This window comes from Psittacula echo (genome assembly GCF_963264785.1).
Source record: "Psittacula echo genome assembly, chromosome: 6".
Lineage (NCBI taxonomy): Eukaryota > Metazoa > Chordata > Aves > Psittaciformes > Psittacidae > Psittacula > Psittacula echo.
In genome coordinates this window covers 77,642,906-77,660,639 of record NC_137743.1, presented here as the reverse complement: position 1 = coordinate 77,660,639, position 17,734 = coordinate 77,642,906, and the positions used below count along the sequence as shown (strand labels likewise).

Genomic DNA, 17,734 nt, shown 5'->3' with positions numbered 1-17,734 from the left:
AGCATAAAGCTCAAAGGGCGATCCCTACACAGCACCAAGGACGGCGAGCTGACCAGCGGTGGCTGGTCTCAGGGAGCCGCCGGTTAGTTACACCGGGCTTATCCCCTGAGGTGCAGTTATCGCACCGCCTCAAAGCTCCCAGCGCCGTTCCTCGCCTCCCCTCGCCTCCCGAGTAAGGGCTCCGACCACCGCCGCCTCCGGGGCTGCCTGGCCTAGTGCGCAGGCGCGGCGGAGGCGGGAGGGGAGCGCGAGCTGGGAACAGCCGCGCCACGTGACTTCTGAGAAGGCAGCGAAGTGTCCGGAAAGGCCGGCTGAGGGGAAGTCGAAACTGAAACGAGAGGCGGCCGGGCCTCCACCGCTCCAGCCCCGGCCATCCCCTCGCCACCCCTTCCGTCTGTGGCAGTGAGAAAATTACCCTTTTGCAAGTGCTGCTGGTGGGATATTCGCTGGCGGAGCAGTGGGCTGGCTCTGGAAAGCGGGAGCTGAGGCAGAGGCCTGTGAGGGCGGCCATGGTCTCGACTGCGCCGAAGGAAGGCATGCCAGTGCGATCAGGGATGTACAGGCACAGCTGAAACCATTATGAACTGTAACCCAGATTTTCATCCAAGTTACAGAAACTAAGAATGCCTATAAACTGCAGGTGGCTGAGTGTCTTTTAACAGTTCCCAGCGTTTGTCAGTTGAGAGTTTCATTCCCAGGAAGGAAACCTGACAAAAGTAGTTTCGGTTTCCTTCATGTCACCTTTCTTGCAACTGTGTTATTTGCTAGGATGCTTGGTGCTACTTTGCTGTGACAAGTTTTGTCTTGTGTATGATGTGTCAACAAAGGCGGTAAGGAATTAAGTCCAGGATTTGATGCAGGTCTGCAAGATACTTAGATCCTTTTTGGTATCTTTTGTATGGTATGAAATGCTACCAAGTAGTGGGTATAAATGTGGCTGAAAATGAAAGCTGTAGCAGAAGGTAACTAACTGTTTTCACATTTTTTTGATTGGAATCATTACTGTGATGTGGCAAGGCAAAACATGCAGAACAATCACATGGGTGGTTTTTTTTTTATTTTCCTGTTATTTTTGACTCTACTGTTGCAAAACACAGTGAAAGCATAACCGCAGTAGAAGTACTTAAAAGCAGATGTTTCATTTCATCTGGCAGTGTTTGAGGCATCCCTTTCAGTATGATTTTTTCTCTCCTCCCTCTCTCTCCCCCCATCATTTCACTAGAGAACCCTGTTCTTACTCAAAGTGGCATAAGGACAAAATTCTCACTTTTTTAATGGAAGGAGGCTTGGACTGTATATCTTACAGAAAATAACCCCAGGGTTCCTTTAAAGAAGTGGACTGATTTAAAGTCACGTGGCTTTCAATTAAATGTTAAACCTACCCCTTGTGAAATCTGATTTTAATAATAGGAACTGTAATGCCAAAACCTTATCCACAATGCTATTCAGTAACACAAAGTGTATTGTGTTGAAGTCAAGACTTGAGAGGCTTGAAGAGTTGCATTGCACAGGGAGCAGGGAAGAAGGAGAGGGAAGATTGTTTCATGTGCCATAGCACATGAAACAGTACTCACCGTACTCACCATGAAGTTTAGAAGGTCAAAAGGAGAGGTTACCCCCCACTTCATTTGTATTGAGGTTAGAATGAAGAGGCATTCAATTAGCCAGTGTGAGGTAAAGTTATGTTTGCTGCTTTAGAAGTCTGTTACTACTTGTAGTTCAGACTTGAGGTCAGCACAAGGAAGGCTTGACTCTTTTTTGTTCTATCTGGAAAAATTTCCACAGAAGCCCAGGTATCCAACTTTAAGCTAAAATCCATTTTTATTTATGCTGATCATATAAATTACAGATGTTACCAAACTATATACACAATGGTTGTTTTGGAAAATTATTTATACATGATGCTTTCTGAGGGGAAAATGACTTCTTATCTGCAGCTTGCTTTAATTCATTCTGATGAACAGAGACATGTTCGTTCATGGTCCTATGTAGCACAGAAATATCTCATTACTCTGTTTCCATTCACTTGCTTTCGACTAACGTTAATAGTATGCATGAGAGGAGTGAGTAAAAAAGGCAAAATGAAAGCAAAATTCAGGACTTACTGATTCAAGGAGGTTGTTTTCATCCCAGATCTCTAATTTGAACCTAATTTGCAGAAGATCGCAAGATGCAAACGTGCAAGTGTTTGCATGTATTTTAAGAACATTGCATGCATTAACCACGTATTCTGCAGACAAGATTTAAATCTTGAATGAGACTGTATACATGAAATACAGCAGCCTTGGAATTGCATGTTTATTATTAACAGGGGTTTTGGCGATAATATTGGTAGGAAAATGAAAAAACCCAAAACCAACAACAAAACCAAACAACCCAAACCCAGCACTACACAGTGCCTGAAATAATAACTAAAGAGAATATTTTAAAAAGGCACTTTACCATTTATACAAAAGCTAGTTATTCTGCTTATTAAATGAGTCTGACAGGCATGTAATACTTTGTCGTGTAGCACAAATTGTCCAGTGATCAGCAAATGTTGCAGCTCTTCAGTAACTATTTCTTTAAAACTGCTTCTCAGTCCACATTTACCAGATAGCATCCAGACTCTGACAGATCAGGTTTTTTCCATGTTAAACTCTGATAGTTCTTGCTGAAGTATCTGAGTGCTTTATGCACAAATAGATTTACTTCTGCACTTCAGCAGCAAAATGGAGACAGCCTTTTGACACCACAAGTTTTGTGTCTGTTTCCTTTCTGGGACACCCTTGTCTTGCAGACCTTTTTTTTTTCCACAAACTGTGCTGTGGTGGCACATAAAAATCTATGCTGAAGCTAGTTCATCTCTGGAAAAAGCAAATCCCAAACACCTACGGGAAATCTCAACTCAGGGGGATGAGAATCTTTGCTTTAAAATAGTCGCTAAACCAATAGTGTGCAAGATGATGATTAAACAGAAACTACTTAGAACAATAAATCATCATTTCCTCACATTAATGTCTTTAGTTATCCTTACCTGCTATTTTCAGAAGAAAACATTCTGTTCTTGTACTCTTATTTACAGCAGTTCTATAGATGCTAAATTTTACTTGCAGAATTATCTCTGCTGGATCTTGCTGAAGTCAAATGACCTCCAAGCCAGAAAGGATTTGGCCTTTTATCAGTGAGAAGGGGAATTCTGACTTGCAGGAGGCTATCTGTAATCCCTAGGGAGAAGATTCCTGGTTTACGTGATACTGGTAACAGGGGCCCAAGAATAACATTCTAATGGTTTCCGGGAAATGCTGATTTACAAACATGATGGAGGGGAAGACTATAAAAATTACTGCATCTTTAACCCACACATGATTACTGATTTTTCTGGCTTGTGAACTTCAGTCAGTTGAGTAAGGAGAACTCAGCTGCAAGAAAAGAAGGAAAAGATTAGTCTCATGGCAGTTACTGCTGTTCATTCAAAAGTAACCGCACATTACACCTTCTTTGGCTCCATGTAATTGCAGTGTCATTTTGACAACATAATACAAACTGAGGATCCCCTTTCTGGTTCTTCACAAAATATTGGAATGCTCATTAGAAAACACTGTGTGGTAGTTGCAATAAAAGAGACATTTTTATATGAACTTTTGTGATTCTTGCAGCCTACGGATTATGTATTGCAGGGGTTTTAGTGGAGTCTTGTTTTCCTGATGTGTAGGGAAACCTGGAGAGGTGGGAACTAGAAGGGAATTCAGCAAGACTACAGAAAGTGTATCTTGCTAAGACTGAGTTACGGAGTTACAGGATAATTTGTCCCACTGCAGATTGCACCCGTGTTCTCCGCATCTCACACAGTGCTTTTTCACTGGCATCTCAGTGAGAGAACGTATTGCTTTAATAATGCAGATTGTCTGCTTGCTCTACTTGGCCAGCTCTTCACTAGGGTAGTTTGTTATGTGAATTTGGGACGATAAAGAAAAAACCTCCGTATTTTCCTCTTTTCCATTTATCAAGTTAAATAGAATGTTAAAAGTAAGGAGGGAATACTTAAAATCCTCTAAAACTATTTTCTCAACTAATTTCTAGAAAATATTTCTAGTTAAGAGCCTCTAGAAGATCACCTACCATTTAGCAGCACTGAACCACTTCTCTAGTACCCTTAAAAACTGCAATGTGATTGTATTTGACCCTCCCAGTTCATCACCAAACATGGGGTTTTTTGTACAGTTATGACTCCAAAAGATGGCAATGGTCACAGCTCATTTATAAGCTCTGGAAAGAGGTGGTTTGAGAATTACTGTTGAATGCTAAAAGAAACCAAAAACATTTGGAGCCTGATGATAAACAGAAGTGAAGCCAACTGTTACTTGCACTCCCTAAACTTTGGGAAAGGCCAATGCATACTAGTTCACAAATGCAGTTTAGATCAGAACTGTTTTCATACGGCATAAACCAAACAACAAGCGAGTGGGGTCATGTCTCAAATTGGGTGTGTATGTTTTAACACAGAATTTCCATTCAGGGTCATATTTCAGTTTTAAGTGAAGAACTAGTTTGCTATTGGAGAAAAAGGTGAAGAAGCAAGAAAAAGATACTTTGCTCTTGAACAGATCTTCAGCTTGGTGTATATTAAAGAACTCTTCTATTTGTATATGAAGTTTAACTGTGCTGCAAATCGTCAGCAGTCAGGATTCTTGTTTAGTTTTGGTCTGTGGGTGAGGAGGAGTGTTTACAGAGAGGCATTTGAAGGGGAGTTGACAGGCATTTAAATGCGTAAGTATTTTAAGACCATAAATCATTGAGCATAGAGAAAACCAAGACCTAGTATTAAAAAAGGAGGTATTCTTTTAAAGCTGTCAAAGCCAAACCACTACTTTGTTTCCTGATAGAAGTCTGCTGGGCAAATCTCCAGTGGCTACACATCAGTGCTCGAAGTATTCTAGACTGCAGTGATTCAGAACACAATTTCTAGTCAGTAGGTAGAAGAGGGAAATATTTCACATAGGATGTTAGTACAGTATTTTCCCAATCCTTCTATATACTTAGTGAATATTAGTTTTATTTGCTAAGAAGATTTTAGTTGACTTCTAATTTCTGACTTTGGTACCTCAAGCAGAAACTTGCAGCACAGAAAAGTTATGCAAGTTTGCTGAATCACAAATTTTTGTATTCCTTGTGCAGCTTCCCTACGCAAATCAAGTCCTTTGTGCTATCTACAGAATTAGTGTAATCATTATGTATTTGTCAGTGTAAAGGTTTCATTTGTGCAAGAACTCTGGGATCTTTGAATTATGACATTCAGGATTCACTGGCCAGAGTGTCAGACAATTTCATATAATACAGGGATTCCAAATATGCTTGTACATCCTGTCCCATTCAAAATAGGAAATGTCTGCATTGAGTGATGAAAGAGCACTGATTTTTCTACTAATTTTACAAGCAGCCTTTTTTATAAACAGCATCTATGCTGTACATGTTCAACTTGCTTATGTATGTACAGTATTATGAATGGAAAAGTTTACAACATACAGCAGTTTCGATCACAGTGGGACTCAGGTGTTCTCTCAGCACAGCGTAAACACTTGGAGACATTGGAAGAAGATCTGATGGAGAATGTGGATCTGTAGAATCATTTAAGCTTAAAAAAAAAGGAAAAAGAACAAACCACAAAAATAATCTTAAAAGCAACCTAAATCCCTCTAGCTTAATGCACAGCAGTGGAGTTAAGCTTAAGTTAAGCTTATACTTGGGCTTGCTGGTTGCCCTATAAGCACATTCTAACAAGCTGGTGTACACTTAAAAATGTAAGAGATAGGACCAAGGGAAGAGAGGATAAACCTGACTGTAATATCAGTTGCTGGAGAGAAAAAGTAGGCAATGAAAGATTAGTAGATCAGAGTACTGTAAAGCCTTCATTCAATTTTTACAATGGTTTGCCACATGGATGCGAAAAGCACCGTCAAAGTGAAGTTCTTTACCTCCCTTTCTTGTCTTTAGCAGTCCTTGGCCAAACAAAAACATGCAATGTGTTGCTTTCCTGAACTATTAGAATGGGAGAAGGGAGGCAGGGATAACTTTGAAGCAGTATGTAAATGTAATAAAGATAATTTGAAATGTAATACATCCATAAGAATACTTACATTTTGGAGACTGGGATAAATACAGAAGGAACGTAACCTTTGCCGCCTCCATCTGAGGGCTTTGAGACTGAAAAAAAAAAGTTAGAAATTAAATATTGCCTAGTAGTTTTATTATTTATTTGAAATTAGATATCTGCTTTAAGTGCTGCAGACCATAATATATTAACACAGAAATGTTGCTGTTCATGTTTGAATAAACAGCCATAAAAATGAGGGGAATTCCTGAGATTGGTCTTTGGGTTCAGGTCTTAGTCACATAATTGACTGTGCTCCCTTTATATGAATTTCCATATCAGAATATAAGACCACAACTGGTGAAAGAGGTCCTGGTAGGGTTTCAAAAGCAAATATACCATAATTCTACAAGCTTGGTAATTTTGAGCCTCTAGATTTCAGTTCTGCAAATGCTTGTGTGGAACTCGCTCTCTACAGATACGGCTTCAGCAATGTCTTTTGCATGAAATGAAGCACACACATAAATTTTTAGAGGATTAGAGCATTAGGCAAAAACTGAATTAAAATGAAGAGGAAAACCACTTGTAGCCTCCACATATTTTTGGGTAGAGTAGGAATTTGAACTCAGATGGAATTGTAACCTTTAATATTGGAAGTCTAGAAGGATGTGTATTATCTACTAAAAAAATCAAGGCTTTGAGGGCTTTTTGAGCGAGAGCAAGTTCGGTCTAAAAATGGCCTAACTTGTAACTTAGGCAAGAGTGAGTGTGGGCCTGGACATCTTTGAAGCCATTCTTGTCTAACCTTTTTGTATTTTCCAGTTCAGTTGCCAGGGTTTTTCAAGAACATTGTCTGCCATAATAACTTTGTAATTGCAAAGTAGGTCAGCAAAAGGCAGTGTAGGTAAGTGACCTTTTGCTATAGAGTTCCACCTAATGAAATGAAATAAAACGGGTCTTCCAAGCTGTTTGGAAAATACAGAATTCCCTTGAAATTGAAGAGACTGCATACTACTGTAACATAATTACAAAGCCAATCAGCAGAATGACTTTTCAGTTTCTTCTCCTTTGAACACTCGAGCACTGAATTTTGTAGTGCATTGGTCAGGAAAAGAAATAATCCTGATTTTTTTGACTGTTTGTACCCTAAGATCTATTTCCTAGCTTCTCTGAAATATTGTTGTTGTCTCCTCCAATATAACCTCTAAGACCAGGAATGTATTTACAAAATGAAGCTGTCTAAATGATAGACACATGTTAAAACACTTATCTTGATGCCAATTACAGGAGGCATCTTAATCTGTTCTCTTTCTCCCCTCCCCACATTCCTCAAATTGCCTCTTGACTTTACAGCTGCTTTGCAGAAAGGGTAAATAGAGAAATAGAGCCTAACCTTCATTTGGCTGACAGCTGTAGTGTTTGCCGAACGCCTTATCTTTGGGTATGTCTGGATACAGATACTTCAGAGGATTTTCAGGAACGTTGTCTGCCATAATAACTTTATAATCACGCAGTATGTCAGCAAAAGGCAGTGCAGATAAGCGACCTTTGTTATAGGGTTCCACCGAATGAAATGTAACATCTCCTGTAAAAATACAAAGGCATCGCGACCACTGATAACTGGTAGATCAGCATCTATTGTTGGAATGTATTTTTTGCCTTTCTCTTGCAATTTACACTGGTGTGGGTTTTACCTGTTCAGATCAGCTTTCAAGATACGCATTCTGCGCATGTGTATGCAAATTTAAAGCCTGCAGTAAGGAAGTTCATTTCCTAAGGAACTTAAGATAGTTAAGAACCGAGAGGTAGATTTTCAGAGTTTTATGTTTCAGAAAATATGATACTTGTATCTTGCCCAAAACCATACTAAGATATGATACTCATGAATTTTACTTTCAAACTGAAGAAACCATAGCTTCTGTATTACAGGTGTATCACAAAGTTTGAGGTTTATGTTATTTTTTAGAAAACTATACTTACCATTTTCTAACTGATCCACCCAAGTAAAGGTAATTCCACCTAGATTGCTTTCACTAAACCTTAACAAAAATGTTCCTGGTGTCTTGTCTTTGAGCAAAATTCGCTCCTTTTCTTTGCTTACAAATCCCATTATGTACCTGAAGTATAACAAAAAAAAAAAATCATGGGTTTACTATTGGGAAAAAAGTATAGATTTCAGTCTGTTCAGTGCAACTGGCCAAACTTTATATAGATGTTCAAAGGCTGGTTACAAAAGCTTTACAAGGTCTTGAAACTATGACAAAAGCTTCATGTGATTTATAGGTGGAGCTCAATGGCATTGAGTGCAGAGTACTATGAAGCATGATGCAATTTATCTCTGCTGTTTCTAAGAGATTCAGTGGTGTTCCCTGTTGGCAAAATGTTCCAGAAGTTATAAATGGGAAGAGGGAGAAGTTTTAAACTCTGTAAATTCTCTTCTGCATAGGTAAAACTGAGATTAGCAAAGAGAAAAAAAGACAAAGCAGGGAGAGATCAATATAGAGCAGTTTCCTTGTTGCTCACCCATCAATCCAAAGAGGAAGAATGTGCTTTTTAATTAAGTCCAGGATAGCTTCAAGCCAAACCCAAAAGGTGAAAGACTTTCCAGGCAAATGTTCCTGATGGTAAAAAAAAACCAACCACGAGAGAAGTGAGAGGTGTTACCCAGCATCCGTATGACATGGCTGTCTCAGTAGTTTAAGAATAATCTAGTTTGTTCAAGCCAGAATTACCAATTCGAACTGCTGTTTTGAGTAATGTCTCTCTTTCAGCCTGACATAAACCCAATTGATTTTTAAGATATGCATTGGAAGCACCTTGTTTTGCAAGAAAAAAAAAAATCACAGTCATTGTTTCTTCCTGGTTATGAAATTCCATTTTGACAGAAATGATGACGAGAAAGTTGAGCTTTCTTCCAAGGTTCCATACTTATTTAAATAATATAGTTAATGAGAATAAAATGGTTTTACCCTTCTTTCTCAACAATTTATCTGTTCTTCATCAAAGTTGCTGAATATATCACCTGACTTGAAATAATTTAGGTCACAGCTGACCATATGAAAAAAAATTACTGTGTGCTTTATGAAAAATATATTGTGTGGTTATATATATGAAAAATATATTATGAGAATATATTGTATGGTTTGCCAGCACAATCTATTGGCCATTTTCAGAAGTATATAGGGCATGCTATAATGACAGTTTCCAATATCCGTAGCAATGTAACTCTACATTGTAAATATGTCTCTTAGCCCAAACTTTAAACTTTTGGAAATACTATTTTCCTAGTTAAACTTTTACAAGGAATGTGATTGTGCTGTAAGTCCCACATACCGCAAGTGGGAATCTTATCAGTAGCATCTGGGAGCCAGGCACACACACGAGCGGTAAGAGAAAGAAGAATTAAGTTTTACTTTTGGAACCCTACCTTGCAGAACTTTGCCCACGATAGCTGATAATCATTGTAACTAACTTGTTGTCCTGAGAGGGAAAAAACAAACGGTGAGCCTGTGTTTCTGAAGTCTTGAAACAGATAAACCTTGATATTCTGTATGGTTGGGGGGGGAGAAGTACAGTACATCCAGACCTGGAGATGGGTTGAGAGGGGTGTGCTAAGGGGATGTAGATCAGATTTTCTGTATTCTTTTGAAGCAGCTCGTAATAGTAGTTTTGGGAATATTTGCCTGAAGTAGTGTGAGACTTTGTTTTTGCAACACTATGCTCAGTTTCAGTTTTTAGCCCAAGCGTTACTTCTCTTGGCATTTGCCCTGCCTTGAACCTCCACATTTTAAGGCTATTTTTTCTTATGATTTCTGTGAATTTACAATGGCACCTCTGAACTCTGCTACCTCCACTAAGCAAGGAATCTCCAAGAAACCAGCAGGGGAAGTGACCGTTACACAGGGAAACCAGTCCTTGCTTACAGCTTTGAAACAATAGAAGTAAAGATTCCCCCTGATCTTTGACAAATGCTTCTGTTCTTGCCTGACATTAGACATATTATTACACCCTCAGTGTGGAGTTTCTTACAGCTCACCACATGTTTTATACCTGTTTCTTCTCCAGAAACAGATAAAGCTTTCTTTCCTTCTGCCAGCTTTCTTCTAAGGCCTTTCTCTTCTGGGGGACAGTCAGATCAAAGTGTTCAGTAGTCCATCTCTCTGAAGCTACAGGGCCCCCTTGCTATGCTGACACTGGTGAAGGATGGGTCCCGGAACTAAACAGGGCCGCACAGACAGGTACTAAAACTGAAGCAAAACCTAAACCAAACCACATAAGCAAGCAAAAAGACTTCCTTTTGATTTCAGATGCATGAGATAATTACTTGCTAAGGTAACAAAATAACATCACAGTTCAGCATGACGCTGATGCCCTCTTCAGTTTAGCAGTCTGGAAGTTCAGAAGTTGAATCAGTTTGTGGTGACAATAAGCTGACATATGCTTTTCTTTAAAGAAACAAATGTCTCTGTGGCATTCTTGATGTCAGCTCTGGAAGTGGAGGTCATGCTGTCTGGGTTAGCTGGGATCGGTTTCTTCATAGTAGCTACAATGGGGCTGTTTTGGATTTGTGTTGGAAAAAGTGTTGATAACACAGAGATGTTTTAGTTATTGCTGAGCAGAGCTTATACAGAGCCAAGGCCTTTTCTGCTTCTCACCCCTCCCCAACAGTGAGCAGGATGGGGGGCACAAGGAGCTGGGAGGGGACACAGGCAGCACAGCTGAGCCCAACTGACCAAAGGGATGTTCCCTACTCTGTGGGGTCATGCTCAGCCTATAGAGCTGCTGAAAGAAGAAGGAAGGGGGGGATGTTTGCAGTGATGGTGTTTGTCTTCCCAAGGAACCATTTATGTGTGATGCAGCCCTGCTTGCCTGGGGATGGCTGAACACCTTCCTGAAGTGGTGAGCTTAGCTGCTGCCTGGCATTAGGCTACAACATATGCTTGAAGTCATTACCTGCAACTGTCAAATATAAGAGCTCAAGAGCAAACAAAACCTGTATGTTTCTACACTCTTACCTGTAAGTTTCTCTGCCAGCATGTTGAGCTGCTCAGAATTGAGTCCACGACCAACATACGAGGAAAACTGCCAGCTCAGTACTTCTAAGAGCTGACTTAAAGTGGCAGCAGGAGGATTATTGAAGAAAGACAAATTCTGCAATGGAATTAGTGCTTTGTTTAGACAGTTAGCAAGCATGAAATACACTGCAGGCTGTGAAAGAGGCTGCAAGTACTTGAGCAGAATCTGGAAGTGTTAAAAGTGAGGTGTGCAGAGGGGGATATATTGGGGCAAATTGGCCAAAAGGCTGACCCTTCCTCCTGCAGCCACCCAGCAAGGACCACTTTGGTGCCTGAGGAGAGTTGTAGGGGGAAACTCCTAGAGAGAGAGAGAGTCCGTGTGTGCATCTTGGATGATAAAATTTCTTGCTATGCTTCTGATAGCATTGTATATTAAGACAGTGAAAATATGCTTAAATCTTGTCCAATTAATGCAGATAGTCTCGTACTTTAGTATGTTTGGTGCATGGAAATCTTAAACCATCATGTACTCCTAGTGATATGCTGTTGAATCATTTGGCTCATCTTAGTTTTTCATTTGGTTTCTGGTACATGCCATAAACATACTAAAGACTGTGCAAAAGCTCTTTGGGAGCGTCACAGAGTGATAATGAAGCCCAGGCTGCTGGTAGGCTGGCCTGCCATCATCCTTAGGCACCCTCCGTGGTCAGCTCTCACCCTTTCTCTCCTCCAAACACTCTGTGATTGCCACTAATCCCTGACTGAAAGCATGAGAGCTGCTGACAGTACTATTCTACAGTCTGCAAACACTGTAGACTGAGTCTAGAGCCTGAAACTCTGCTTTTGTTCACAGTTAGAGCCCCTAAAAGATGCTACTTGACATTTATCTTCCCCACAGAAAGCTGCTATAAAAGGTATGTGGGAAAGCAGTACTTGAGTACATTGCAGACCCACCTATGCACCTACTTTGACAGTTTTGAATTGTACTAGTAGAATTATTTTGTACCATCTACAACTTTGGTCAATCACATCCAAAAAAGACAAATTGAAACTAAGTTGTGCAGAAAGGCTATCGCCTGTCTTTAGTTTAAGAACTACTACTTTAGCCTACAAAAAGGAAGGCTAAGCATGCATATGGTTTTGTATCTGGGCAGGGAACAAAGGATAAAGCAAACATAAACCTATGATGTTTATAACAGTGTATGTGAAGAAAATAGGTCCAGTTTGAGGGAAACAGAGCCTTTTTATAATGAATATATTTGGTAACTGACTAATAGGAATGTGAAAATGCAGCAAGTCAGTACTTGCACACTGAAAACCTACCTGAGGATCGTTGGTCGACAGATTGTACCAAATAATAGAAGCCCACGCATTGGGTAGCTGGCTGACATTGGAAATCATCACCACAGGCAAGGAGCTGGTCTGGTGGAAAGAATGAGTGCAGTATGTAAATGCTGCCAAGGAAAGTTTTAGTGCTGTGTTATACTTTGGTTTTTTAGCCTCCTCTTTCTTGCTTAAGCATACAGTTCTGTCCAGAAGTTCTGGAATATTATGTCTGCCTCTGCTCACCGCTGAAGATAACATCTAGGATAGAGACCTGTGGTTTGGCCCAACACGATTGTTCTTCTGTAAGCTGCTGGAAAACCCTTTTTATTCTTGCCTCAAAAAATCTGGCTCGAATACTCACTTCCAAGTTTATAGTCAATCCATACAGGCAGACCTGTGTTTCAAAGCTGATGGAATGCAGCTCCTCAGTCACCATGTGAGGGCCCTGAGGGAGTAAATAGGTTATAAAACTGTGAATGCACAGATGGCATTTAACACTGTTCTAGTGATCTGACTGCTGACATGACACAACTTCGCAAGAAAACACATATCCAAGATACAAGTAGAACAGGAAAAGAAGGCAGTGAAGGAAATCATTTGTTTGTTAAAGTCTGATGTTAAATTAGTCCAGAAGTCTGGGGTGTTTTTTCCTGATGAATCTAAAAAACCCCCTTGACATTGTTAAAGCAACACTTTTAAACTTTAAACTTTTGCCCTTAATTTTTTCTAAAAGGGTGCTTTTAAACACAGATTGTTACCAAGATGTTAACGGATTATTTTTTGTGTCTGATAAAGATTGTCTCCAACTTTTCTTTTCCTAAAGTTTCTTTACTGAATAACAATTCCAATTTAAAAAGAGAGGTTAAACTTCAAGGAGAAACAACCTCGAAATGAAACAATAAGCCACAACTTGAATGACAGGCAGACAAGTAGGCTGCCTCTGGGAACACAGGCCTGTCATAAGTATACTTAGATGGTACTAGCTGAAGGAGTAGAGCCCTAAATCACTAATCCAATGTAAATCTGGTATTAAAATGCCAAGCTTTTCCGGGTAGGGAATCTGTTGATTAAAGTTTGTAATACAAGCATTTTATTTTGATTACAAACCAGCATAACTCTGTAAAGATCCAAATCTCTGCCCCTTGGGAAACAAGTCTTTTGAAATACATTTCCATCCCCATAAGTAAAATCCTTTTCCTGTGTTGTTGTTTTCCCCTTCCCCATCACATAATTGTTTTATCAGACTTGTAAAAAGAATCAAAAATCCCATATCAAGACGCTCCCAGTTATTGTACTACTCTGGTTTCAGTCAAGGTAAAATAAAACTATTCCTTGGGAAAGTGCCTTGTGGCCTTATCTTTCCCATGGAACACCTCCTCCAAGACACATGCAGGCCACTGCAACCAAAGGTACTTGTATAAATAAGGGATTGAGACCGCAGGAGATCCTCAGGTATCTGAATAATAAATCTGCCTTGCAAAGGGAAAATCCAGCTTAGAGCTGAGGGCTTTTACACGAGATAATTATCCATCTAGTGAACTCAAATGTTTTAAAACAGGTAAAATCAATCCAATGCTTATGTTAGCAATGACTTCACAGACTGATTTTGACCAAGGAGAAGCTCTGGTTGAGGAAGTCAGCAGTGTGGCAGCTCAGCTGTCCTAATTCTCCACAGCTCTGTGTTTTACATAGTTATAAAGGCACAGTATGTGAAAGTGGGAGTAAAATGCTACCAGAAGTAGAACACTAACAGTTTTCTACACCTACATTTTTGCATTTGCTTGTCTTGATGCAAATGACTTGGTCAAAGCAATTGGGAGGCCAGCTTTGAGTTTCAGTCTTGCTAATCAGGTTGCAAGTTATTCCATTCAGAAACACCATGTGAAGGATGCACAAGTATCTTCTGCTTTAGGTTCTTGCTTAAAATTCTCCATTCTGATCACACCTTTGCTTTGTATTTAAAGACTACTTGTAATAACTTTTATGTTTGTACAACTACATCTGTGATGAGTGATTTTATTATTAAATATTTTTTTTTAACTTGTCAGTACAACTTTCCCCTCGGCACTTCCACTCTGCAAAAAAGTGTACAGAGATACCTTAAACCAGTATAGGCTACTTGCCTTCCTAGGTAAGTAGGTGGCATTCATAGAAGCATTTTATGGCTGCAGTTACCTTGGGAAACACAGTTGTGGTAGCACTGGCAGAGACTGTATCATTGGCTGCAGGCTTCTGACTCTTGCTTCAGTAAGAGATTTATGTGCATATTTTCACTGTCAAAGAGCCATGCTAAATTTCCAGTGATGGGCCACCCTAGTGCTTGTGTGTCCTTGTGCATTCCCCCTCCCTGCCTGCTGCCTCCAGCATGGCATGGATGAGAATAATCCTGCCTTCTCCCCTGCTGGGGTGGTTCTCCTTTCCCCTCCTGGCAGAGATGCAGAAGGTGAATGAAGGCATGCACTAACTGGGATTCTGGTTTTGTCTGTGACACCTGAGGCACTCGGGAATCATAGAATAGTTAGGGTTGGAAAGGACCTTAAGATCATCTAGTTCCAACCCCAGAGCAGAGAAGAAGGACGCATAGTAGAGCTGTGCAGATGCTGAGGAAGGGGAAGAGGTTAGGAGTTGGACAGGGGAAGATGCATAGGGATGCTAAAAGGTAACACAGGAACGGAAAGAGTGCTCTACGATACAGGTGATCGCAAGGACACAGTGTTCTGGGTGTGTTGATGTCAATACTTCTGGTTTCTGCTCTCCGCAAAGCAAGAATGTGTGCATTTTAAACTCCCCAGCTAGAAAGCAAGCACTTGCAATACCTTTTCACCTTGCGTGTCGGGTGGTACGTGCATATCTCTGAAATCTGGGTACTGCAAAGTATCTGCTGGTTTGTTAGGGCTGACATGTCATAGTATATGTGTCACCACAAGAGGGGAACCTACGACCAGAGTCGAATGAGTATTGGTAAACTAAGCACACTTTTGGTCCTGGTTGGGGCAAATATATTTATACCCTTACTTCAGCTGTAAACTTGGCCAACAGAACAGAAAAAGAACCATTCCTATAGGAGAAATTGTTTCAACAAAAAACTCAAAAAGCTTCTTTTTCCCAAAACGTAAGTGACTGAAAAGGAAGCCTGCAAGAGGAATGCATATATTCAGATTATTACTTCTTACCTTCTATTGTAACTTTTAAAATATACAATACTAAGGCATGTAATTAAAATTTCTGAGTAGTTCTGAAAAGTTCTCATTATACTATCATATGACAATTGAGTCCTATACTTATTATAAGGATAATATATATTTCAAAATCTAACAACATATGAATAGAATAGAATCACAGAATCAACTAGGTTGGAAAAGACCTATGGTTGATCTTTGATTTAAATAAAATTCAATCTTAAATATTTGTGACAGTAATCAAGAATAACATGAAAAATAAATGCACAAACCTCATTTCCTTTGCTGCCAGCACTTGATTTCATTTCTTTGGGTTGCTGTATAAAGCAAAACAATGTTTATGTGCCAAAGAAGCTATAGACAGAAATACATATAAAGGCCATATTCATATTTAACACATTCTAATTATTTAAATTTTAATATTTAACATATTTAACCATGATGTTCTTCATGTGATAAGGTTTTATTTACAATGTACACATACTCCGTGACAAAGGCTCTGACACTATGCCTTGGGAAGTCTATTCAGTGAATAGGCTTTTGATATTTTTAAAGAATTTTTTAAGTAATTAACTTAATGTAACAAAGTGTTAATTAGGGTGCTTGCAAAATGCATAGTAGAAAAAGCACCAATGACTGTCACTTTCCATCTCCCGTTGCAAACCTACACTGACTCACTGCATCTGTGGTTAAGCTCTAGAAAATACCATAGGGGAGCGAGTACAGTCAGAAAGCATGGCTCAACGGGATATTAGAGAAGCTACAGAAGCAGTGCTGTAGTCTCTCAAAAGACAGTTATTGCAGGCAGGCATTAGTTTCAACTAGATCTAGAGCATTCAATTATAATTTCCCCTAGACAGTGGTGATGTTTGGTTTGGGGTTTTTTTCTTATAAATAAAACCCAGTTTCTGAGAAACTGTAGTTCAGCATAATTAGGCTTCTCCTTTTCTGGTATTAGTTAGGATTTGCTTTGTCATTTCAGTGGAAATATACAGTCTTATTTCATGGAATGTATAAAGTATGGAATGGGATAAAGAGGTTCTAGGGGTAAACTTTCTGTATAAGGAAAATGAGTGTGTATACTTGACAGTAATACTGTTCTCCCTGCGTAGTTTTTAAAGACTCTTTTATTTCTATACCAAAGGTACACGACAGGAAAAGAAGTCAAACTTACCAAATGTCGAAATTCTACGGACAGGCTTCCATTTGCAGATTCATCCATGTTCATTGCTTTCATGTGTGTTCCACACAGAATGAATCTACGGTTACTATGGGGGACATTACAGTTACGTACTCCAATGATGTAATACTGGTTAATCTAAGAAATATGATGTTTTATATTCTTACCTTACTGTTGAAACGTTCCTAAAATAGAAGAGGGGCAGGGGGAGAGGGGAGAACAGATTGCGAATCAGTAAATATATAAGCCGTAACTTGTACTGAGAAATATATCTTGAGGTGGTAGATTTTGCCTTGTCAAAGTTAACTTGTAGCACCACTAAAACCAAGCAACAATTTCTGAACTAAAGAACTGAAATTTGCACCTGGCCAGATGCAAGTAGTATATTTTATCTAGCTTTTGCCTCCTACCGAAATGATATGTGGGTATTCAAAGCTGCAGTACTATCTAACTACCTGCATGCCTGTGTTCTGGGACAGTACAAGCCTATGTATTTAGCTCATGGTGTATGGGGAGAATGTGTGCATAGCAGCAAAGTAGGCAGTACACAGCTTTTGAGAGAAACAGTCCTGGCTTCTCTCCTACTGTCTTCCTTCCTTCTTTTGGGCCAACATCTATGTTCATGTGGTCACGGTGGTTTTTAGTGGCCTTTTGGATCACCTTTGCTGATTTTGAAATCATACCTTGACAGCAAGTCTTCTGTCCTGTGTTTTACCATGCTAGGGTGCCGTGACCTATCTGTCACAAAGCTTGCTCTACGGTACGGGGTATTGCTGAAAATAATACACCTTGCTGAGAGAAGATGCATCAACTCAAAGAGACACCAGGCAGCATTAACACTACTTTCACATAGTATAGACAGGCTCTGAGATGCTTTTTACTTAGGAAATTATAATCAAAGAAGCTGAGGATCCTGTTCATTTGGGTCTACTGTAAGAAATAATGGGAACACAAAGGAGAACCA

At 39.7% G+C, this 17,734-nt stretch overlaps 1 protein-coding gene across 1 annotated transcript in view; it reads right to left on the bottom strand.

Moving 5' to 3' along the window:
- Positions 1-311: 311 nt before the first annotated feature.
- STAT4 (signal transducer and activator of transcription 4) overlaps positions 312-17,734 on the bottom strand; it is a gene marked incomplete at its 5' end in the record, with an annotated part of 42,540 nt that continues 25,117 nt past the window's right edge. Inside the window, 13 exons of the mRNA XM_080622143.1 lie at positions 312-3,401; positions 5,506-5,614; positions 6,117-6,183; positions 7,464-7,655; positions 8,051-8,187; positions 8,594-8,688; positions 9,498-9,550; positions 11,086-11,221; positions 12,409-12,507; positions 12,773-12,856; positions 15,863-15,907; positions 16,765-16,858; positions 16,938-16,955. Coding sequence (XP_080478269.1) covers positions 3,375-3,401; positions 5,506-5,614; positions 6,117-6,183; positions 7,464-7,655; positions 8,051-8,187; positions 8,594-8,688; positions 9,498-9,550; positions 11,086-11,221; positions 12,409-12,507; positions 12,773-12,856; positions 15,863-15,907; positions 16,765-16,858; positions 16,938-16,955 — 1,156 coding nt within the window. The 3' untranslated portion in view covers positions 312-3,374. The remainder of the gene's footprint in view (positions 3,402-5,505; positions 5,615-6,116; positions 6,184-7,463; positions 7,656-8,050; positions 8,188-8,593; positions 8,689-9,497; positions 9,551-11,085; positions 11,222-12,408; positions 12,508-12,772; positions 12,857-15,862; positions 15,908-16,764; positions 16,859-16,937; positions 16,956-17,734) is intronic.